Raw genomic sequence first — 23,760 nt, 5'->3', positions numbered from 1 at the left:
GCACTGTGTGTATACACTCTTAGGCCATGTTCACACAGTTTTTTGTAGACAGAAAAAAAAAACACTAAAGCACTTTGTTGTCCGCGGTTTTCAGTGCGGATTTTGCTTGCGGCCATTAAATTTAATGCAAGGACCGGGCGTAAAAAAATGCCACGAAAAACGCTTGGAAACGAGCGATGCAGGTTTTTTCTGCCTCCCATTAATTTCAACAGGAGGTCAGAGGCGGAAGCTGCGCCAAGAAATTACACGCTGTTTTTTTTCCCCGCGAGCGGCCAAATCCACCTGGGAGGAAGATGCCTCTGAAATCAATGTGGGGCAATTTCGGGGGTTTTATGGTGTGGATTCCGACGTGGTTTCCACGCCAAAGATCTCTGTGTGAACAGCGAGTTATGTCTCTGTTTTTTAATACTTTATTAGTACCTTAATAATGGCAGTTGTCTGTTTGACGACGTCGATTACTAAGGCGGGGCTTAGTGCTAGCCAGTAAAAAGGCTAGCACTTACCCCCAACATTACCACCACACTACCCATAGCCACCAGGGGTATCGGGAAGAGCCGGGTATAATCCAGTATCCGACCATCTGTTGTCTTTTTTGGGGTGTTTTCACTGTTTTGGCACCGCCCAACCTCTTCAAACCCGACATGGTGCCTAAAAATTTGATTTTTATACTCTCCATAAAATCCCTTTCTCGTTGAATTCATTGGGAGATATAGCACCATGGGTATATGCCCCTGCCACTAGGAGGCTGACACTAGAAAAAAAACTAACAAAGTGTTGGCTCCACCCAGTGGGCTATACCGTCTCCTGTTATACAAAACCACTCAGTTTGTACCAAGAGAAGTAGGAGGGTATAAAAGAAAAAATTAACAAAAACACCAAACGCGAGGATGGGACCTGTGTCCCCCAATAAAAAACAAGAAAGGGATGTTACGGTGAGTACAAAAATCCAATTTTCTTGTGAAGTCACTCAATGGGAACAAAGCACCATGGAACGTCCCAGAGTAGTCCCGGAGGGTGGGCAGGAAAAATACAGAGCCATGCGAACAGACTAACTTACAGCTGCCTGCAACACCATACAACCCAGACTGGCAACGGCGGAAGCCAGTGAATGGATCTGATAGAACCTCTAAGTTATGAAAAGAGGTCCAGGTAGCGGCCTCACAAACCCGAGAGGCAGAAGCCTGATGTCGGACTGCCCAGGATGCACCAACCGCCCTAGTGAGCAGTGACATGAAAGGGAGGATCCCTACCCTTAGCGGAGTAGGCCTCCTTTATAGCCAGCCAAATCCACCTGGAAATGGTGGTGTTTGAGCCGGCCCACCCTTGCATGGGCCCTCCGAAACCACACAAATAAGAGTCCAAGCGTCGAAAATGCTCCGTAACTGAAAGATAGATTCGGTGTGCTCGGCCCACGTCCAGCAGATGCAGAGAACGCTCCCTCTGATGAGGAGGGTTAGGACAGAACCAAGGCAGAACAATGTCCTCATTAAGGTGGAAAGAAGACACCATCTTGGGAAGGAAAGACAGAACTGGCTGAAGTACCACCTTATCCTTATGGAAGACCACAAAAGGGAGGGGGTGCACTGCAAGATAAAGCAGCCATTTCAGACACCCTGTGGATTGAAGTGATGGCCACCAGAAAGGCAACCTTCAAGGACAAGACACATGGCGAGACCTCCTGCAGAGGTTCAAATGGTGATCACTGAAGAGCGTCAAGGACCAAGTTGAGATCCCAGGGCTCCAGAGGAGGACGGTACGGAGGAGCACAACGGACAACCACGTGCAAGAAAATCTTAATTAGAGCATGAAAAAGCCAGCATGCGCTGAAACAGAATTGGCAGAGCAGAAATCGGACCCTTCAGTGTCGTCAGACTAAGGCTATGTTCACACGGAGTATTTTGGGGGAGGAATATCTGCCTCAAAGTTCCAAACGGAATTTTGAGGCAGATATTCCTCCCCCAAAATACTCCGTGTGAACAGCAATTATCGCTCCGTTTTTCGCCCGCGGCCATTGAGTGCCGCGGGCATAAAACAGCGAGATATACGCTTTCTCCTGCCTCCCATTGAAGTCAATGGGAGGTCGGAGGCGGAAGCGCCCGAAGATAGGGCATGTCGCTTCTTTTTCCCGCGAGGCAGTTTTACTGCTCGCGGGAAAAAGACGCCGACGCCTCCCATTGAAATCAATGGGAGGCGTTCTCGGGCCGTTTCTGCCGAGTTTTGCGACGCGGTTTCCGCGTCAAAAAACTCGGCAAAAGACCCCGTGTGAACATAGCCTAAGTCTCTGGTCCACGACCACCTGAATGCAAGACATGATGCGCGGAGAATAACAGCGAAGGGGGTGGAAGTGTTGAAGCTCACACCACCTGAAATATACCCGCAACGTGCGGTGATAGATCCTCTGGGACTTTCAGAGAAACCGCCAAACCTTAGAACCACGGCTTCAACAGCTACGCCGTCAAACGCAGTCTAGGTAAAGTAAGGTGAAAAGAGGACCTTGGGAAGGGAGGCCATGCCACTGAGGGAGGGGGCCAAGGCGCATCGGTGAGCAGGAAAATGAGATCCGCGTACCACGCCCTCCAAGGCCAATCTGGAGAAACCAGAATGACTGAAACCCCACGTCCTTGACTTTCTTGAGGAACGGAGGCAGGAGGGGAAGAGGCGGGAAGAGGTAGATAAGGCTGAAATCCGACCAAGAACCCTCATACAAAAACTAATGCGGTAGGGAGAATTCCCGCACAGCACGGATACTCTCTTCCAGGGGAATTTGATCTTTGGTTTCGGAAAAAAAATCTTGCCCATCTGGGTATCGAGGATCATGCCCAGAAACTCCATCCTTTGAGAGGGGATGAGGGAGGACTGCGAAGGAAATTCAGGGTGATCTGAAGAACTGTCAAATTGTCGTGTTTGGAATGGGCCCTTACCAAGAGGTCATCCAAGTATGGGATTAACACGGCCCGCCTGGATTGAAGAAGGGCCATCAGAACTGCCATGGCTTTGGTAAAGACCCTGGGTGCAGTGGTCAAGCTGAAGGGAAGTGACACAAATTGGAAATGATCGGAACCCACCACGATGCAAAGAAAATGCTGGTGAGACCGAGCAATAGGTAAGTAAAGGTAAGCATCTCGGATGTCGACTGAAGAGAGGAACTCGTGCATTTCCAAGGATGCCATGACTGAGTGCGGCGAGTCCATATGAAACCTGCAGACCTTGACATGTCGATTGAGGCGCTTAAGATCCAGTATAGAGATCCTTGCCGAAGGAGAGCGTGCATGGCCCTGGTAAAGGAGAGGACCCTGGCAGGGCACCGAGGAGGTGTCGACAGGAAGAACCAACCAAAATCTTTCTTATATCCCGGCGACACGACCTCTCGGACCCAGGCATCCTATACGCCTGCAAGCCACGTCTCCTGGAAGGAGAGCAGCCAACCCCCCCCCCCCCCAACCGAGAATGAGGATGTCCTCGGGACAGTGGCAGGCCGTTGGCGGGGTTGCTATGACTGTCCTGGTCTATAAGAGGGGAGCGGGGGCCAAGATGGACCCCGGTCTCAGGGAGTTTGGCTATGACGCGAGTGGGAGTTCCGAAAGGAATGAAAGCCCTGAGACCGGGAAGGGGGGCTGGGCGTCGCCGAGGACGCCATTGGGGATGTAAGCTACTTCTACCAATGTAGCATTGGCAATTAGTTTAACGAGATCAAGACCGAAGAGAACGTTCTGGGCAAAAGGAAGAGCGAGGACAGCCTTCTTGGAGGCTAACTTGGAATTCCAGGTGCGAATCCAGATAGCACGGTGGATAGCCACACTAGCCATAGCCTTAGCGGAGCGGTGAGCCGCCTCAATGGAAACATCACAGAGATACTTAGATGCCTGGATCAGCTGGGAGGCCAGAATAGAGTCCTCGTGATGTGGCTCCCCCCGAGGCTAGAGACCTGTTGAGTCACTTCGCAGCTTCTTGGGTTAGCAAAGCCTGCATAGTCATGGCAAACGAGGGCCGGAGGGCAGCGCCAAAGGCCAAGAAAGCAACCTTGGCCATAGAATCCACCTTTTTATCGATGGGATCTTTAGGAGAAGCAACACCCGCTATGGGTAGAGTAGTTGCCTCAGACAGTTGAGCCACAGGGAGATACACTAGTGGACAGGCCGACCCAAGACGGCCATTCTTTTAGATGTGGGCAAAGGCCAGTCCGGATGTTTCTACGCCCTTCTAAGAAGCTTACCAAACCTCCTATGGTCCGGGAAAACTAGAGGGGGACGCTTCTGTTGCCAAAAACAGATGTCCTCTTGAGAAGAGCCAGGAGCGTCCTCAGGGATTTGCAGGATATCTCTGGCTGCCCGAATAAGATCCTGTATGGTGGGAGATGTACAGAGTCAGGAGTCCCCAGGAGAGGCAGCTTCGGCCGTATCACAAGCAGGGGTAGAAGCAGATCCACCTGCGGTGGCCCTATACATCGAGGAACTTGAGGAAGAAAAAAATGTCCTATGAAACTTCCTGGCCTGTTTGCGGGGCATGTCTGCAGAGCTAGAGCGCATATGGGAGTAGGGTCTGGGTAACTATTAAGCAATCTGCTCAGGCAGCTGGTTTAAGGCTTCCTCCATTCCCTCTGAAAGGTGGGCGAGGCGAGTGAGAGCAATGCAATATTCAAAATACTTTTTTATTAAAAATTATTTTGACTTTTTCACATACAGCTGCTTTGTATCCTGTATACAGAGCAGCTGTATCTTGTGCGGAGACCTGAATCTGTCAGGTCAGCAGCACTGACGGTTTTAGTGACACTGGGTCCTACGTGTCTCTGACACGCAGGATCCACCTGTTATCGATCACATTTAAGTTATTAACTTAGATGCGATCAATAACAGATCGATCCTGTGTGTCGGAGACATGCAGGACCCGCTGTCACTGAACCTGTCAGTGCCGCTGACTGACGGATACAGGTTTCAGAGCTAGATAAAGCTGCTCTATATACAGGATACAAAGCAGCAATATCTCAAGAAGTAAAAATATTTTTTAATAAAAAGTGTTTAGAAAGTTGAACAAAACAGACTTATTTTTTTTTTTTTTTTTAAAAACAACCCACATGATTTCAAAGGTGAAACGCCTAAAGAGTTAATAAACGTTCTAAATGCTGTTTTGAATATTTTGAGGAGTGATGTTTTTTAAAATTTATAGGGGGGTTCTAATATATAAGGCCCTCAAAGCTACTTCAGAATTGAGCTGGTCCATAAAAAAACGACATTTTGTAAAAAAATTTGAAAATGTGAGAAATTGTTACTAAAGTTGTAAGCCTTTTAACATCCTAGAAAAATAAAAGGACGTTCAAAAATCGATGCCAACATAAACGTAGACATGGGTAATGTTAATTAGTCACTATTTTGTGTGTTATTACTATCTGTTTTACAAGCAGATACATTTAAACTTAGAAAACTGCAAAATTTTTGCACATTTTCTCTAAATTTTGGTGTTTTTCACAAATAAATACTGAATTTATCAACCAAATGTTTCAACTAACATAAAGTACAATATGTCACGAGAAAAACCAATCAGAGAATCTCTTGGATAGGTAAAAGCATTCCAAAGTTATTACCACATAAAGTGACACGTCATATTTGAAACAAATCGGCTGTGTCCTCAAGGCCAAAACAGTCCTAAAGTGGCTAAGGAACATCCACAGCATCGGAGTCCCGGGCAGAGTGCTAGCCGATGCTTTACCCGGGAACTTCGATCCTGAAGAAGCTCCCAATGTCCCTGTCCCTATATGGACAGAAAATTCCGAAGTTAACCTACGGTCAGTCCCTGGGCGACATATCCCACTGTATGCCTTACAGTGGGATACATTTTGGTCTTCCTTCAGAGGGGGACTCCATATAGAAATCAAATCTAAATTAGAGGAAAGATCTTTAAGCCGATACCTATTTGGACTGCTTAAAAAAGTAAATCGCCGCCTCAGGTTTGAATATTTTCAACATACAATGGTCTTTTCTGGGTTTCGTACCGTAAAACCAAATTCTACATACAATACTGACGATAGTGCCAATCTACGGTTTATGCGATAGGCTAGAAAATCCACTAAATTATGGCATTTTACTTGTAAGCTACCTGTAAATAAGAGAATCACATCGGGGGCAAGTAAAGCCAATCAGTGGGTGCTGTATTACTTATGCCCATGCACTGATTGGCTGTCTAGTAGCACCTCTCTGCAGTACAGTGCTATATGTACTGTTCTCTGCAGGTGCCAGGATGAGCTGCTCCTTTTTATTATTAGGAGTTTGGAACCAATTACCAGAGTTATGGTCTCAGTTAAAATATTTTTAAGTTGCAATGGTCGTCCCAGATCAAAATTAAAGGGGTTTTCCTACAATTCACATTAATCACCTATCCACAGGAAAGTACCGAATTTTGAGCCTCTGACGCAGCCTAGTTTTGGCCTTAAGGCTCAGAGCCCATTTTTCAAATCTGACATATTTCACTTTATGTGATACTAACTTCGGAATGCTTAAACCTATCCAAGCGATTCTGAGACTGTTTTCTCGTGATACATTGGGCTTTATGTTAGTGGTGAAATTTGGATGATATATTCAGCGTTTATTGGTGACAAATTGCAAAATTTAAGAGAAAATTTATAATAAATAGCATTTCTCTTAATTTAAATGCATCTGCTTGTAAGACAGAGGGTTATACCACCCAAAATAGTTACTAGTTCACATATGTCTACTATATGTTGGCATCATTTTTTGAACATTGTTTTTTTCTAGGACGTTACAAGGCTTAGAACATAAACAGCAATTTCTCATATTTTGAATAAAATTTCAAAAACCTCCTTTTTTTTTTAGGTACGAGGGGCCTGTATATTAGAAACCCCCATCAAACACCCCATTTTAGAAACTAGACCTCTGAAAGCATTCAAAACAGCATTTAGAAAGTTTATTAACCCTTTAGGTGTTTCACAGGAATTTACAGCAAAGTTGAGGTGAAATTTACAAAGTTTCATTTTTTTGTCAGAAAATCCTATGTATTCAAATTTTTTTCTGTAAAACAGAAGGTTATTGCCCAGATTCTTCAGTTTTAAGAAATATCCCACATGTGGCCCTAGTTTGCTAATGGACTGAAGCACAGGCTTCCGAAGCAAAGGAGCACCTAGAGGACTTTGAGGCCTCCCTTTTATTAGGCACCATGTCCGGTTTGAAAAGGTCTTGTGGTGCCAAAACAATGGAAACCCCCCAAAAGTGACCCTATTTGGCAAACTACACCCCTCAAAGAACTTATCGAGGGGTATAGTGGGCATTTAGACCCCACAGGTTTCTTGCTGCATTTTGTGGAATTAGGCTGTGCAATTGAAAATCAAATTTTTCCGATAAAAGGTATGAATTTTTAATTTTGACAAGGAATAAAGAAGAAAAAACACCCCAACATTTGTAAAGCAATTTCTCCCAATTACGGCAATACCCCATATGTGGTAATAAACTGTTCAGAAAGGCAGGAGCGCTATTTGGCATGTAGATTTTGCTGGATTGGTTTCTGATCGCCATGTCGCATTTGCAGAGCTTCTGAGGTACCAGTACAGGGGAAACACCTTAAAAGTGACCCCATTTTGGAAACTACACCCCTTGAGGAATTCATTTCAGTTTTCATGGAGTGCATGAGACTTTTTGATCAGTTTTTATTCTACTTTTAAGAGGCGTGGTGACCAAAAAACAGCAATTCTACTATTGCTATAAATGTCATATTCACTTTATTCTGCGGGGCGATACGATTACGGCGATACCAGATGTTTATAGTTTTTTTTTATGTCTTATGTTGTTTGCACAATAAAATACTTTTTATAAAAAAATCATTTACTTTTTTTGTTGCCTTATTCTGAGAGCCATAACTTTTTAATTTTTCCATGTGCGAGGACTTGTTTTTTGCGTAACAAACTGTAGTTTCGATCAGTACCATTTTTAGGTACATGGGACTTTTCGATCTCTTTTTATTCCATTTTTTGGGAGGTGAAGTGACCAAACAATTGTGATTCTGGTACGGTTTATTATTATTTTCTTTTATGGCGTTCACCGCGCGGGATAGATAACGAAATAATTTTGTAGTTCAGGTTGTTACGGACGCGGCGATACCAATTATGTAAAGTTTTTTTGTTTATTTATTTCTATTTATTAATAATAAAGGACTGATAAGGGAAAAAGGTGGATTTTTACTTTTTATTACTTCTAAAACGTTAATTTTTTAAATTTTGACACAACTTTTTTTTTTTTAACTTTTTACTCTGTCCCACTAGGGGACTTGAAGTCAGGAGGCCCCGATCGCTATTCTAATACACTGCACTACACGCGTATTGCAGCGTATTAGAGCGGTCAGCTACTCGCTGACAGCAAGCATAGTGGGTCCTGACTTTGTCATGTAGCGAGCTGTCGATGGTGGTTTAACCCCTAAGAAGCCACGATCGCTATTGAACGCCTAAGGGGTTAATCAGCAGGGACGGATCGCCGCTGAAGGAGCTGCGGCAACTGCTGTACGAGACAGCAGTTGTCACAGCTCCTGTATGTGTCGGAAGGACGGCTGAAATGGCAATTCCTCCCGTGACGTACTATACCGTCATGGAGCGCGAACGATGGGGTTACCATGACGGAATAGTATGTCAAGGAGCGGGAAGGGGTTAAAGTAAAAAAAGCAAAAAGGGTGATCTAGGGTGGACATTCGCTTTAGTCTGATTGTAATTTTTCTACTGCACCTGAGAAGTCCTTTATGAGAAGAAGTAAATGAACTCACTGTATTACGGGCACTCACCCAATGAACCATGCGTAGCGGATGTACTGAGAAAGGTGTTTTCTGATTGGCTGTGAGGCCCAGGTGCCTGATGAAGGAAGTGTGAGGAGATGTTAACAGGGGGAGATGGCGAGGTGGAGTGAAAGGATGCTGAGCTACCTAAGGAGCCAGGGATATTTACAGGAGCCGAGCTCTGCATTAGACTTCCACCTGTATAAAGAAAGGGGGGTGAATAATATATACAATTTAACACAAAACAGCAGAACGTGCCGAGGTGTTATTGAGTAAATACCTATCATGATGCCTCCAGGAGCTGCAACTCTGCTGTTATCAAAGGATTTTTCTAATGCAGCGACTCCAAAGTCGTTTAGGTCAAGGTCATCTAGAGCAGATTCTGAGAAAAGTCAATATAAAATGTTACACAAATGCGAGTAATAAGAGTGGTCAAATACATCAAATAAATTTCAGGTTTTCTAAGATGTGACATTGATGAAATCAATTCAAATATTATTTAATGACCTATTAATTTAAAGACAATCTCAGGACCAACTCTTATGCAGCACAGCCACTCCGTGTTGTAATGGAGGGGAGTTACAGAACCCTATAGGGGAGTAGAAGTGCTTGGAAGTTTACCTAATTCCCATCCAATTCAATGGAAAAAGACAGATATTTTGTACTTCTCCATTTATAGTTGTAACTGGGACTAGCAAATTGTTATTAGAATCAGTGAGGACCTCAGTTGCTGTCCCCCAGCAATCGTGCAGCCGCAAGTCGGGTACCTGGATGCCAGTGACAGCCACGCTCCTTGTCTAACAGAAAAACTGGCCTAGCAACCAATCAGAAGCCATCTTTCATTTCTTAAACTATTCTGGAAATGTGAAAGCTGCACTGTGATTGGTTGCTATTGGCAACCCATATAAAGGCTATGTCCATTGTTAATCACAATTTTACAGTTTATATATAGATGATGTATGACAATTCGGCAGGTCCTTTAAAAGAAACTCAACTATTGGTCAACTGAAGTTGACTAAATTACCCCTTACAATTCTATTTTTCGTTACAATATTACCATACAGTGCCCAGACTTCCTAGAATGCAAATGACCAGAGCAAGCTGTATGTAGACATTGTGCTGGGAGATTTCAGCTCTGAATACTGCAAAATCTTAAATGCAGCTCTGGAGTATAATACAGGCTGCCACCTAAAATTAGTACAAGATAAGTAATACAATGTATTTACAAAGCTACTCAATTTTCTATGTAAATACTTTATATATCTATATATGAACGGTACAATGGTGGACATAGACTTTAAGTCTAAAGTCCCAAGCACTATGGGTTTGACAATACAAAAGGATTTTTTGGCCTTTATCTGGATAAACATAGTAAGACTTTAACAGGTTGAATCTCATGGATTATTATAGTTTAGTATTATACAGATCCATTACACAGTCATCTGCACTTTGTCTGTTATTTAAATAATTTTGCATTTCCTATTTAGTAACTATGGGCTTATTCACACGAACGAGTTGACTTGAGTCCATCGAGGGATCCGTGAAAAAGGAAGAAAATAGGACATGTTGTATTTTTTAATTGACCCTTCACATGGTCCGTTCAAACAATGGCCGTGTGAACGGCCCCATTGAAATACATGCGTCCGTGTGACAGCCGTTAAAACACATATACAACGTTCATCTGAATAAGCCCCAAAGGAAACAGTGGTATATCTACAATAGAGGCAAACCCCATCACTGCTATAGGGCTCATGGTGAGAGGGGGCAGGCACTGAACTGCTGATTTCCTTCACAATAACATTTTGTTTACCTGCCGCCATCACTAGGGGGAGCTCACTGCACACATATTTATACAGTATCCAAGAAGTTTAATGGCAGCAGTATAAATTCCTGTGTAGTAAGCTCCACTAGGTCATGATAGGGAAACAGGGGATTTGGATCAGAAAAAAGAAGCTTCAAGCCCTATAATGTCATGTTGTGAAATAAATAAGGGGATCATTTTTGACTTTTGGAAAACTTGAACTTTGAAAACCTAATCTTTGCTCATGTAATGTGGGATATATTGGAAACATAATAAACATGATAATGCCCCACATAACAGTACCAGCCACACAGTGCCACAGTAACAGCAGCCACACAGTGCCATAGTAACATTAGCCACACAGTGCCATAGTAACAGCAGCCACACAGTGCCAGTCACAGTGCCACAGAACAGCTTCATGAAATAATTGAATAAAAATATGTTTTGGTTCATAAATCTAGGAGCAATTAAATGAATCCCTTTGTACAAAACATGGTGAACGTAGACTTCAATATCATAGTGGATGGGATAGATTGATCAATGCAATTACAGTGGTTTTCTGGTGTCATTGCACTGAAGAATACCATTCATACCAATCCACCTCCGGCTTCACTGACACAAGCAATGATTTTATTTTAGTTTGTTTGTGTCAGCTAATGGGAACATGACCTTGCTAAAGAGAAATATAGCGGTGAACAGCAGCAGGTACAACCTTGCTTTGTTAAGTGTTGTAGACCAACATTCGTTTTTTTTTTTTTAGACTGGCATACGACTTCTTGGGACAGATAAAACTTTCTATATTCATTGGGAAAAGCAAAATTTGCAACGTCAACCAAATAAGATTTTGTATAGGCAAAAGGAATTCTCACCTATAACCGATTCTACCGTGTCGCTGGTTGGGTAGAAGGGCAGAGCATTGGCATTCATACCAGGTGTACCACTTATAGCTGCCGGGCTGGGAGGTGTAGCAGCCAGGCTAGAAGTGATGCTAGAGGAAATGCTTGAAGTTAATGGACTTCCCATGGGCAGGATTCCTAGGGCATCCTATAGAAATAGGAACAACAGAAAAAGACAAATATAAGAATACGAGTAACTGAAGGGTTACAAATACGAAGGAAAAATATAATGGACAACACACATTATGCTGGTGAGTGATAAGTTAATATCAGAAGTGAAATTCATCAACGTTACCAGGCGGATATACCACTCAACTGTGACACAGCAAATGACACCCAGTGATCATGTGACCAGTCATATGATCCCTGGGATCTGTACATGAGAGCTGTGTGCGCACACACACACACACACACACACACACACACACACAATCTTTAAAGTCAACCTCGTCACCTGTTTGAGGTTTATTTGCCTCTGTGTATATGTGGCCAATACTTCAATCTTTTGGCTTATAGAGGGGGGTCCCGATCATGGGAACCACCTCTATAAATGTCCAAAAAGTTTAGGAATAATTTCTTTAACAGGAACCTAAGTGCAGTAGAGGACCTTCAGTGGCAATAGGAACATACAATTCCAGAACATCTCAATGTTATGGCCAGTAATATACATGTGGCAATATTACTGTAGGTGTATGAGCACCTGCCTCACCTGTTTTGACTGCAACAGAGGTTGTTCTTGGTTCCTGTGCTCCATTGAGTGCGGTTTTAACTTTGCCTTCATAAAACAACAGAGAGATAGTGAAAGCTCTGAGTAACCCTATTCATAGCTGCTGATCCACACAGTTCTGGAAACAGCCTGCCACATAAAACATCCCTGTGCTCAGTCAGTCAGTGTATACACAAAGCAAGAGCCGGCACATGGAAGACAGAGCATAATGAAGCCAGAATATGGCGGGACTACTGACCTGGCTTTTAAAGCTTTTGAGATAATCCATTCCTATCGAGTCTTCTCTCTCACACCCGGGAGCTTTTTTATAGCTACTTGGCAAATCACCATGAAAACCAAGGTTTTCTAAACTGTGGGGTTTCCCAAGAGATCCAGGGGGAGATCCACATGGGTTTGTTGGACTTCCTAAACTGGCACACAGCATCTGAGGTAAAAACGGTCAAACTTGTATTACACATATTACACCTATGTTTATCCATAGTAACAGACTACAAATACAACTCTGTAGTCTGATCCTACAGTCCCTTCCATCTTTTCCCTGCTTCTCGATGTCCTACCGAATGTATGTTAGCAAAAAGTAGGGGACAAAGGGAAGCGAGTGCAGGATCAGAATACAGAGTTTATTTGTAGCAGCGGGTAACGTTTCACTGTGCCTGCACCTCATGCGGAGATAGTGTGAACTTACGAGTGGTTCAGCATTGACCCCCAGTTCTCTAAATTGGGCAACCCCTTTATTGACATTGCACTCTTTAGCTGCAGAGATCCAAGTATGCAGTAACATTCAGCTATTTTTCTATCTCCTGTGGTGTTCAGGATCTATAGTGTACAAAGCCCTTCCGAAACTTACATTTGAGGGATCAGATTGAAAGAATGAGTGGGCCTGGTACACTATATGGCCAAAAGTACGTGGAGACCTGACCACCTATATGACCTTATTGGACATTCAATTCCAAAACCCTTGCCGTTAATTTGGAGTTGTGCCCCCTTTTGCAGCTAGAACACCCTCCTCTTCTGGGAAGGCTTTTCACAAGGTTTTCGAGTATGCCTGCGTGCTGTAGAATTACCATTACCCCCCACTGAAAATATGGGGTCAAGCCCAAACCCTGATCAGCCCCTCCTTCCAATGCTGTAGAGTCCAGTGGCGGCATGCATTAAACCCCTCCAGCCGGAACTTGGCAATGTGCATGGTGATCTTAAGCTTGTGTGTAGCTGCTCGACTATACAAACCCATTTCTTCAATCTCCCGATCCACAGCTCTTGTGCTACTGTCACTTCCAAATGCAGATAGGAACTCTGTAGTGAGTGATGTAAAAGGGGATAGGCGATTTTTATGTGCCAGCACTTGGCGACACTGCTCTGTAAGTTTGCGTGGTCTTCCGCTTCCTGGCTGAGCTGTTGCTACTTCTAGATGCTTCCACATCACAATATTAGCACTTAGACGTGACTGGGGGAGATCTAGCAGATCAGAATTGTAACAAAGGTGGCATTCTATGACCGTGCGACCCATACTACTACCAATGGTTTTCTTTGGAGATTACAGCCCTGCTTACGTAGAGTTTTTCTGCAGGCAAAAGTAAGGACATGGCACTTTTTTTTTTCCCGCGAGCAGCCAAAAGCTGCCTGGGGGAAAAAAAAACGCCTCCTATTGAAATCAATGGGGGCCGATTTTCAACGGTTTCCGTGTCAAAAAAACTCTGTGTGAACTGACCCTACATGCCAAGATTTATGAACCTGTTTGCAATGGATGTGGCTATAACACTATATGTGGCTATATTCAATAATTAGGAGCGGTGTCCACATACTTTTGGCCATATTGTGTATGTTAAGTGGCCCTAGATGAAAATTTGCTAACACTTTGATTAAAAAAATAAAATAAAAACGGACTAACTAGTACTTACAGTTGCGGACGTTGGACTAGTGGGAAGGTGGCTCATTTTGCCCCATACCTATAAGTAAAGTGGGAGTAGAGAAAAGTGTAAGGACGCTTAGTCTGAGTGCCACGAAAATATAGCACCTAGCATGTGTTTTTCTGGGGTAAAAAGGAGGAAAACACCAGAAAAAACCCAGGGCATGATTGAAAACCTATGTCTAGAATCTAAGCAGCACTTTGCTGCATAATGTGAACAAACCCTAAAGCTGTACATAGACATAGACATATAAATTGGTGCCAAAGCCCCCCTTTACCCACAAATTAACATGGGGGAACAAACGTCTGCCAGTGCAGGTAAAATTTTAAAGGAAAATAATAGGAATTAAAGTGTGGGTAAAAAGAAAATAGAACCTGGATCATTCACTCTTCCCCAAGAGACCACAGCAATTTAACCCTTTCAGGACAGACAAATTTTCGTTTTTATGCTTTTGTTTTTGAATTTTTAAAAACTTTTTTGACATTTTTTTATTACTATTTTTTAGCCCCCTTTGGGGGCTTGAACCGGTGATCATTAGATCGCTTATGCCATAGACTGCAATATCACAATATTGCAGTCTTTGGCAAAATTAGTGCATTGCTTTGGAGACCTGCCACAGGCTGATCTCCATAGTAATCCTCTTATAGGAGGGCTGGGAGTGTTCACAAGGCTCCCAGCTGCTACAGGAATACACCGGCTCCCGCGATCTCGCTGCGCGGGAGCCAGTGACCAGCCCCGAAATAAAAGGGAGAGTAAAAAACCCTCAGATACTGGTGGTCACATCTGACACCGGCATCGGAGTGGTTAAATGCTTGCGATCAGAAATTTTTCTGATCGTAAGCATTGCCGCTGAGTTCCTGCCGTGCAACACAGAAGAGACCCGGCGGCTCTAGTGCCTGCTTGGCTTCTGAGCAGGCGCCATTTTTAAAAACCCTTTTTTTTTGTTTTTTGCCTCCTCGCATTCCCTCAACCATAACTATATTTTAAGGCTCCGTAGTTATTTTAGACCGTGTTTTTTGCAGGATCAGTTAAAGGGGTTGTCTGGCTTAGAACACTCATTTTCAAATACTCTTAGGGTATGTGCACACACACTAATTACGTCCGTAATTGACGGACGTATTTCGGCCGCAAGTACCGGACCGAACACAGTGCCGGGAGCCGGGCTCCTAGCATCATACTTATGTACGATGCTAGGAGTCCCTGTCTCGCTGCAGGACAACTGTCCCGTACTGAAAACATGATTACAGTACGGGACAGTTGTCCTGCAGCGAGGCAGGGACTCCTAGCATCGTACATAACTATGATGCTAGGAGCCCGGCTCACTGCACTGTGTTCGGTCTGGTACTTGCGGCCGAAATACGTCCGTCAATTACGGACGTAATTAGTGTGTGTGCACATACCCTTAAAGAATTCTGAGTTAACAAACGGGGGTCCGCCACTCAAAACCCTCATCTATTAACCAGTGAGCTGCTAGGATATGCAGGACCCCGCATATCCATGTGTTACACAGACAGCCCACTGATTTAATTTCCCCTGTGCTGGTGCTACAAGGAAATGTAACTTCTGCTTTTGGATTCCCCCACAATTTACAGCTCATCACTGGGCGTTCCAGCAGAAAAACACTTAGCCATATAGCCTTTTATAGCAGAGCTGGGAAAGTCAGGGCGCTAAACACTCAGAAAATGTCATGTTGGCATGAAGAGTGAAAAAGACATACACTACTGAAGTCTGGTGCATGTGGACTAGAGGGGCTCACAGGGACCGAGTCTCCTGCCGCAGATGGCATATACATGATAGGTCCGCTTGGTGTAGGGCTTGACACGGATGAAGTAGACTGAAGATCGTCACAAAGAAGAGATTCTGTAACAAGATTGGCACATTATTAGATGGCTTTTCACTTTGATGAAGTAGAAACCTTTTTTTTTAGGAATTTCTAGAAGATAAAATCACTTTGTAAATCACCACATGTGCTTATTTCCATATGTAGTACCCCAGTGTACATAGAGACGGTTATTATAACAACATACGTTCAACATGTGCAAAGGCACAGAAGGGTCCGCGTGGACAGCTTCCGGACTGCTGCATGTCGTTGCATTTCGTTGACTTGTAGATCTGTAAAAGAGGGTACAATATTACCAAACACACGAGCTAGGAAAAGGGCAACAAAAGAAGCAAAACATGAAAGGCCGTTACCTCCGGATGAAATTGCTGCTCTGTTCTCGTGTGGCAATATTGACAGGAGTCCCCACTTTCACACTTGCTGGGGTCTCCCCATTCATCTCCATGTTTCACACTTGGACAAGGGGAAGACCTACAACAAAAAGTCATATTACAAGAAAACAGAACGTGTTTGAGAACTTATACACCAAATCTTTACTGAAGCTGAACAAAAAGAACATCAGGGACTTGAGAACTGGAAGAAAAATATTAAAGAGTCTAAAGATTTGCCTCGACTGTAAATCCAAGAGAAGAACAGTCTTGGGCTAGACTACATTGAGACCACTTGATACAATTATTTGGAAAGCGCACCATCTAGCTATACAGAAGTATATGCCCACTTGTAATTGCACTATAAACTGGGAAAAGGAATAAGTGGTTATATGTGAAAACATTTTAAGGGGCTCTTAATGGACTATATACAGAAGTATGTGACAGAAAACATCATTATAAGTGATCCACTGGATCAGGGGGAAACAAAGTTCTAAATTTTACTCCTGCTACTCAGGGGAGGATCCTCATAAGGGCAGTTTGGGCGGCCGCCCAGGGCCCAAGGCTCCCATTGCCTGGTGGCGTCGCTTGCACCAGAAGGGGCCCCGGTGCTAGCGGCAGTCACATTCACTTGTATCTGCGTCCTCAGGAAGCAGATACAATTGAATACTATAGGCTGCAGACCACGTTAGGCTGCAGACTCCCTGCGCAGGCCGGTGTGATGACGTCACTGCATCACGATGGTCTGCGCAAGCGTCCTGCCCAGAGGTTGTGCAGAACTCCATCCGTCGCAGGAACGGGGCAAGGCAAGTAAAAATTATTTTTTTCGGGGGCTATGTGGGAATATACGCAAGGGAGGGCGATTGCTGTGTAGCACTATATACAAGGGGGGGAGTTAGGTGACACTATATAAAAGGGAGGGGGCTATATGGCACTATATACGAGGGGGAGCTGTGTGGCACTGTATACAAGGGGGGCTGGCTGTGTGGCACTATATACAAGGGAGGGGGCTGTGTGACACTATATACAAGGGCGGGGGGCTGTGTGGCACTATATACATGGGGGGCTGTGTGTGGCACTATATATAAGGGGGCTGTGTGTGGCACTATATAGGGGGGCTGTGTGGGACTATTTACAAGTGGGGGAGGGCTGTGTGATGCCATCTACAGGGGGCCTGTGTGGCGCTATCTACAGGGTGTATGATTCTATCTACTGGGGCTGTGTGTAGCGCTATCTACAGGGGGCTGTGTGTATGTGGCGCTTTACTTTACAGTGTTTGACACAACTTTTTTCAGGGGCGCAGTGTATGGTGCTATAATAGTTAGGGGTACAGTGTGTAGCACCATGATAATTTTATCTTCGTTTATAGGTGTGGAAATGTTGGAAAAGTGAGGAGCCGAAGACATCGGAGTGGCAAATTCTGCAGAAATGGGTCATGGGCGGGAGAAGTCGTCATGAATCTGGACCGGATGGAGAAGAAAAGAGGAAAAAGAGGAAAAAAAACTACCAGAATCGGAGAAGTCGTCACCTGTGAGTCACTAGATTTATAGAGAATCTGTCACCTCTCCGGACATGTTTATTATAGGAAATCCTTGTATTTCACATCATGTCTGTGCAGTCCAGGACTGATAGACAAATGCGTGTTACCAATCCCCTTGTCAGGATGTGTCCCTGCACAGTGTGATACTGTCAGCGATGGTTGGAGACTGTCAGTATGTAAGGACACAGACCTTTGACAAGGGGAATCGTAACACCCATTTATTAATGCTTGCACAAAAAGGTAGTGTTAACAATAGTTAGAGCGGCAGGACGGCGGTGGACATAGGGGCCCCAAGTTTGGGTAACAGCCCATGGCCTATGGTGTACCTAATCCGCCACTGCTGCCACTTTACTTTCGTCCACATCCTATGACTTACCCTGGTTGAATAGACATGAGTCTTTTTGCAACCCTACTAACTAGGTTACTATGATATGGGCCATAAAAAAAAAAAGTGATCCACAAGTGGGAATGACTACTGCTGAACCTCATGAGCCATGAAGTGGCTGTGCCTCATTATTGCATCAGAAAACGGACCTACAGGAGGATTTTCTGGTCCTTTAGCAGACCAACTGAAGAAGAGAATCCGATTAAAGTCCAAATTGTGGTTAACATGGAAGGAAATTATGCTAAATGTTCGAAAAGCTTGTCAACAGAGACACCCCTAACATGCAAGCTGAGCAAGTATATGGAACAGTTGGTTTTTACTACATCAGATTACTCTACCGTGCCTGGTGTAAAACCGCTTGCCAAAATGCAAATCACCAGGGCAAGCAGAATTGTGAATACAATCTGGACTACTCTACAGGCTGGAACTCAAGATAAGTGCAGGAAAAAATGTAATTACAAAGTTACTCAACCTTTTGTGGATATTCATGCTATATAACAATTGCAGAATGGTGCAAAAAGCGTGACGTATGCGTTAAAATAGGACAGTAGGAAGACGTGATTATCATCAGAGCTCAAACGCTGCAACTGATCCTCTTTGCCACGATCCAAATACGATTAAAGAAATTCAGAATTGCTGCAAATACTTTGACATAATTTGTTTTCTAAACATACCTGTATTTGTTTTGGCGTGGACTCCTCCTTCGGTCCTTACTATTGTGGTAATAGGGACATGCATATCCTTGGCGGCAGAGCCGGGGAGGCTTTTTGCACTGTTCAGTCTTGTAGTGCCCAAGAACATAGGTGCTGTCTGCAAACAAGAGGACAGGGCACGCGGCATGAAAGTCAGTCCGTATATCTATAATGTGCTACTTGCAAGGTAATCAGGAATTCTCCAGGCATTATAAATTAGTCATGGAAATTAAAAAAAAAAAAAAAGAAAGATTTAAAAAAAAATGCATACCAGATTTCTGTCATTAGAAGACTTTTTAGCAAGAAAAGATACATAAAAATCTGCTACAAATTGCCTGCGTCTAAAAATTCAAATTTGAATGGCCAGGGGGGTGGGGGAGGGGCAGGAGGGTAACCAATGACAAATGAGGCAGCTGAGAAGAAAGGATTGTAAATTCCAGAGAATGATCTGAATTTGCACGATGTGGATTAGGGTATATGTATTTTGGTGCCAGATTATACTTTGGTCCTTCCCCTTTCTTTCACACTTTAGTAGATTGGGCCATATGATAGCGGATTATAATTTCAAAGGTGCAGGAATGAACAAAAATATTTAAATTCTTTTCAAGGCAAAAAAAAGATGGAAAGAAGAAAAACATGGCTGTAGTCCTTGTGTGTGTTCATATGAGTACACAATGAGTAAAAATGTATGGGGATGAGCGATCAGAGTATCGAGCGCTCGTCCTTATACTAGCTCGTTGATCGGGGCTCGTTTACATGACCCATGTCGGGCCGTATAATACCGTCTCTGTTCACAGTTGTGCTACAGGAATCCTGCAAGTTTTCTGGAATTTTAAAAAGCAAGAATAGCGCAGTCTGCAGCACTTTAAAAATACTGGAACCCCGAAAAAAACAAACATGAAATTAAATGGGTTCCATTAGTATTGGTTGGAAAATGGATTTGTCACATCGGTTATGGATACATAAATGGCAGTCATGACGCGATTGTAAACAGAGCTTGAAGGCCCTTTTACACGGGCCAATTTTTGGGCAAACGAGCCTTCATTCCCGATGATTGCACTGTATGAACAGGGCAACGAACAGCCGATGAACAAGCAAATGATCATTTATTGGCTGATCTGCTAGATCACGCAGCAATAAATATTATCGTTATCAGCAGCACAGCAGATGTGCTGCCGACATTATGGAAAAGTATTGGGACGAATGATCGTAGTAATGATCGCTTGACCCCATACATAACCAATCATTGCTCCCTGTGAAAGGAGCAAAAGAGCGCCGATCAACGAGCTGACTCGTTGATCGGCGCTCGTTTTCACTGCCCATATCGGGCTGTGTAATAGGGCTCTAAGCCTGGCAGTGTGTTAGGTTGATAATGTGCGTCGAAGGCAGTGATGGATAGTATAATCAGTACATGAGTGACAATAACGATAAGGAAGAGCTGTAAGCAGGAGTGACAGTGTAAATGAGATATTGACAATGCATGTGCAAATCATGAAAAAAATCGACTTCGCTTCCTGTCCTGAAATCGGACATCACTCATGCTTTGCATTTTGCGCTAAGCTTCTCACCCTGCCAGCGTGGCTCCTCCCCCAAAATCTTTTCTATCATGGCATGGCTTGCGGCCACTGCAGTCTGTCCTTCCAGGCTTCCTTCCAGGGCTGGCTGTCCATTCTGCAAAGCCTCCATAGCCTGAAGTTCTCTACATTAGAAAAAAAGATGAAAAATATTCTGTAATTTTAAATGCCCTTAACAACAAGACAGTGGTTTAGTTTACATTACAGAGCCGGACATGGATAAATACAACACACAGCCTAATATATTTTATCATACAATTTCTCCTACAGGTGAAGGACTGAAGGCAATAAGTGAAGAGATTGCTACCTTATGTCATATACTGGTGAGCGGAGATCATGGGGACCATGGGCAAATGCGCAGTGCTGACCGTTCTTGGTGCAATGACCCTTAGAGTCGGTCTCATGGATGCAGATGCCAGTTTTGTAATAGCGAAGGTGGTATCTTCTTTCTGTGTCACCTGTTGTTCTGTGGAGGAAGGGGCAACTGGGCAAATACAAAGGATGGAATAAAATGGGGTTAAAGATCGGATATGCAGAGGTTCCTAGAAATGCACTGAGAAACTAAAACCCCAAAAAAAACATTCAAAACAAAATGACTTCATAAAAAAAAAACAAAAAAAAAAAAAAAAACACACACAAGAGAACCTTTTAATCAAATATACATTTATACAGGTGCCATGAATTCTGCACAATGTTAACCATTATCTCTGCACCCATGACGGCTGAAAAGATATTTGATGTAAGGGTCCTTTTACACCGGCCAATATTGGCTGTAAAAATGAGCACCGATCAACGAGACAGCTCGTTGATCGGCGCTCGTTTACTCCTTTCACAAGGCAATAAGTATTGGAACGAGCACTTGTTACTACGATCACTCGTCCCCATACATTTCCATCAGGTTTACACAGGGAGATGTGTTGCCGATAAGTATAATATTTTAAGCTGCCTATACGATCAGCTGATGAATGAGCGTTTGCTCGCCGTTGTTTGCGGATCGTTGCTCTGTTTACACAGGATAATGATCTGGAACGAGTGATCATATGAACGTTCGTTTGCCAAATCATTGGCCAGTGTAAACCGGTCTTAAAGCAACTGAAACATTACAGAGGATTTAAGGCCAAAATTTAAAAAAAGGCCAGAGATTAGTAAATAGGAACCACAGCCAAAGTTGGGAGTTGTTTTTTGTTTATTAATGCACCTAGGGTGAAATAATAGTATTAATGCATATAGATTAAATGGAATAAAACTGGGGATAACGGAACAAGAGAAGGACCTGGGTATTCTGGCAACAAATAAACTAAGCAGCAGTACTCAATGTCAAGCAGCAGCTGCAAAAGCAAATAGGATTTTATGGTGTATAAATAGAGAGATAAAAACCCGTGATTCAAATGTAATATTACCCCTCTATAAATCCCTTGTAAGGCCACATCTTGAAAATGGAATTCAGTTTTGGGCTCCACATTGTAAAATAGATATAGGAGAACTGGAGAGGGTTCAAAGGCGGGCAATTCAATTATTAAATGGGATGGGAGGTGTAACTTACAATGAAAGGCAAGAAAAATTGGGCTTGTTCAGCTTGGAAAAAAGACGTCTTAGAGGGGATCTTATGAATATGTATAAATATATGTGTGGTCAATACAGAGAACTAGCACATGATCTGTTCATTCCAAGGACTCTACAAAGGACCAGGGGACATCCATTGCGTGTGGAAGAAAGATTATTTCAGACATCAGTAGAGGAAAGGGTTCTTTAAAGTTAGGGTAAGTTCACACGCTAAATTAAAAACGGCTGTAAAATACGGCGCTGTTTTCAAGGGAAAACAGCCTCTGATTTTGAGCCGTTTTTAAGCATCAAGGGTTTTCTGATGCGTTTTTTGCAGTCGTTTTGGGAGCTGTTTTTCTATTGACCCAATGAAAAATGGCTCCAAAAACGGCTCAAGAAGTGACATGCACTTCTTTTTACCGGGCGTCTTTTTATGCGACATTTTTTTCAAACGGCCACGTAAAAACCGCCTTGTCGGAACGAGGCGTTCAGCTTCTGTATTTTCAGCAATTTTTTGGGGCGTATACGACCAGAGAAACAGCTGAAAATAAGACCTTAGAGTAGTCAAGCTATGGAATGCCCTACCCCAAGAGGTAGTGATGGCAGATACTATGTCAGCATTTAATTATTTACTGATAAATTACATTGAGGGTTATAATTAATCAAGCAATGAATGACGGGAAATTTATTGAGAAAGGACCTGTGTCTTTTTTCAACCTAACTATGTAATTACGGAGCTATTTTAACCTTTCTGATTTGTTGTGCCGCTCATTTCTTTCTTTTTTTTTAAAAACCAACAAACAGGAAATTCAGCCGTTTTGGTTGTCATTTTTTTTATTCAATTTTTAAATTGTTTCATATTTTAAAAAAATTGAGTTTAAAGTACATTTTAACTTTTTGATTTCTTTACTTACTCCATATAGCATTTTGTTCCTGTGCACAGAAATATTCCCAGGCAGCTTTTTCAGGTCCTGAGCTGTCTACATACGATCAGATCCTGGGATAACGCGGAAATATCCGGCAATAACAAGTACAATTACCTACCAGGATCGATTTTCTCCAATTCCGGCAGTTGCTGTGGGAATACGGCTGTCTATTGCAGCCACACTCCTGCTAATGATCGCGCAAACCGACTGCCATTCATTTGAATGAACGGCATGTAATTCCACATTAGAATATGCCCAGTCAACACACAGAATATACAGTATATGCCCAGTCAATACGGAACTTTATGGCTGCTCACGTAATCTTGACAAAAGCAATCAAAAAACCCAATTCTTATCCATATACAGTATTAGGATGCTAAAGCGCTAGTGAGACTTACTCATCTCCTTCAGGGCACAGGCCTGACGTTTCGTCATACTTTGTGCAGTAAATATCCGGGCTGTAGTTAAATGTCCCATCTCTACGTCTCACAGATCTCCGCCTTCGCTGGTTGACGAAGTGCCAATGAAAACAGGTGTAAGGTCGATGCTGGGTGCATTTGTGTTGCACAAAGAGTGGGCACTGCTCAGTCCGGAACTCTTTCAGGTACCTGGGGAAACAATCAAAGAAACCAGTGAGCGGAATCAACAGATTTAGTATTCCATATTGTTATTTAGGCAAAACATAGAGGTACCTAATAGTAACATATATCCCTACTATATTGTGGCGGACAAAAGAAGCGTCCTGCCCGATCCTTGGGCGTATTCCGTCCAAACCTCTATTGAAGTGAATAGCAGTAGG

At 43.3% G+C, this 23,760-nt stretch overlaps 1 protein-coding gene across 2 annotated transcripts in view; it reads right to left on the bottom strand.

Annotated features, from left to right (window-relative positions):
• UNK (unk zinc finger) overlaps positions 1-23,760 on the bottom strand; it is a 48,053-nt gene that overhangs the window by 4,121 nt on the left and 20,172 nt on the right. For both annotated transcript variants that reach the window (XM_075847049.1, XM_075847050.1), the window contains 13 exons: positions 23,360-23,569; positions 20,801-20,977; positions 20,488-20,618; positions 18,902-19,037; positions 16,288-16,405; positions 16,122-16,206; positions 15,812-15,954; positions 14,086-14,133; positions 12,426-12,611; positions 12,170-12,235; positions 11,434-11,608; positions 9,044-9,145; positions 8,773-8,961 (listed from right to left, as the gene is read on the bottom strand). In XM_075847049.1, the coding sequence (XP_075703164.1) occupies positions 8,773-8,961; positions 9,044-9,145; positions 11,434-11,608; positions 12,170-12,235; positions 12,426-12,611; positions 14,086-14,133; positions 15,812-15,954; positions 16,122-16,206; positions 16,288-16,405; positions 18,902-19,037; positions 20,488-20,618; positions 20,801-20,977; positions 23,360-23,569 (1,766 nt within the window). The remainder of the gene's footprint in view (positions 1-8,772; positions 8,962-9,043; positions 9,146-11,433; positions 11,609-12,169; positions 12,236-12,425; positions 12,612-14,085; positions 14,134-15,811; positions 15,955-16,121; positions 16,207-16,287; positions 16,406-18,901; positions 19,038-20,487; positions 20,619-20,800; positions 20,978-23,359; positions 23,570-23,760) is intronic.

Source organism: Rhinoderma darwinii, chromosome 13 (genome assembly GCF_050947455.1).
Source record: "Rhinoderma darwinii isolate aRhiDar2 chromosome 13, aRhiDar2.hap1, whole genome shotgun sequence".
In the NCBI taxonomy this organism is placed as follows: Eukaryota; Metazoa; Chordata; class Amphibia; order Anura; family Rhinodermatidae; genus Rhinoderma; species Rhinoderma darwinii.
The sequence above is the reverse complement of the archived record's forward strand: the minus strand, read 5'-3'. Positions and strand labels throughout refer to the sequence as shown.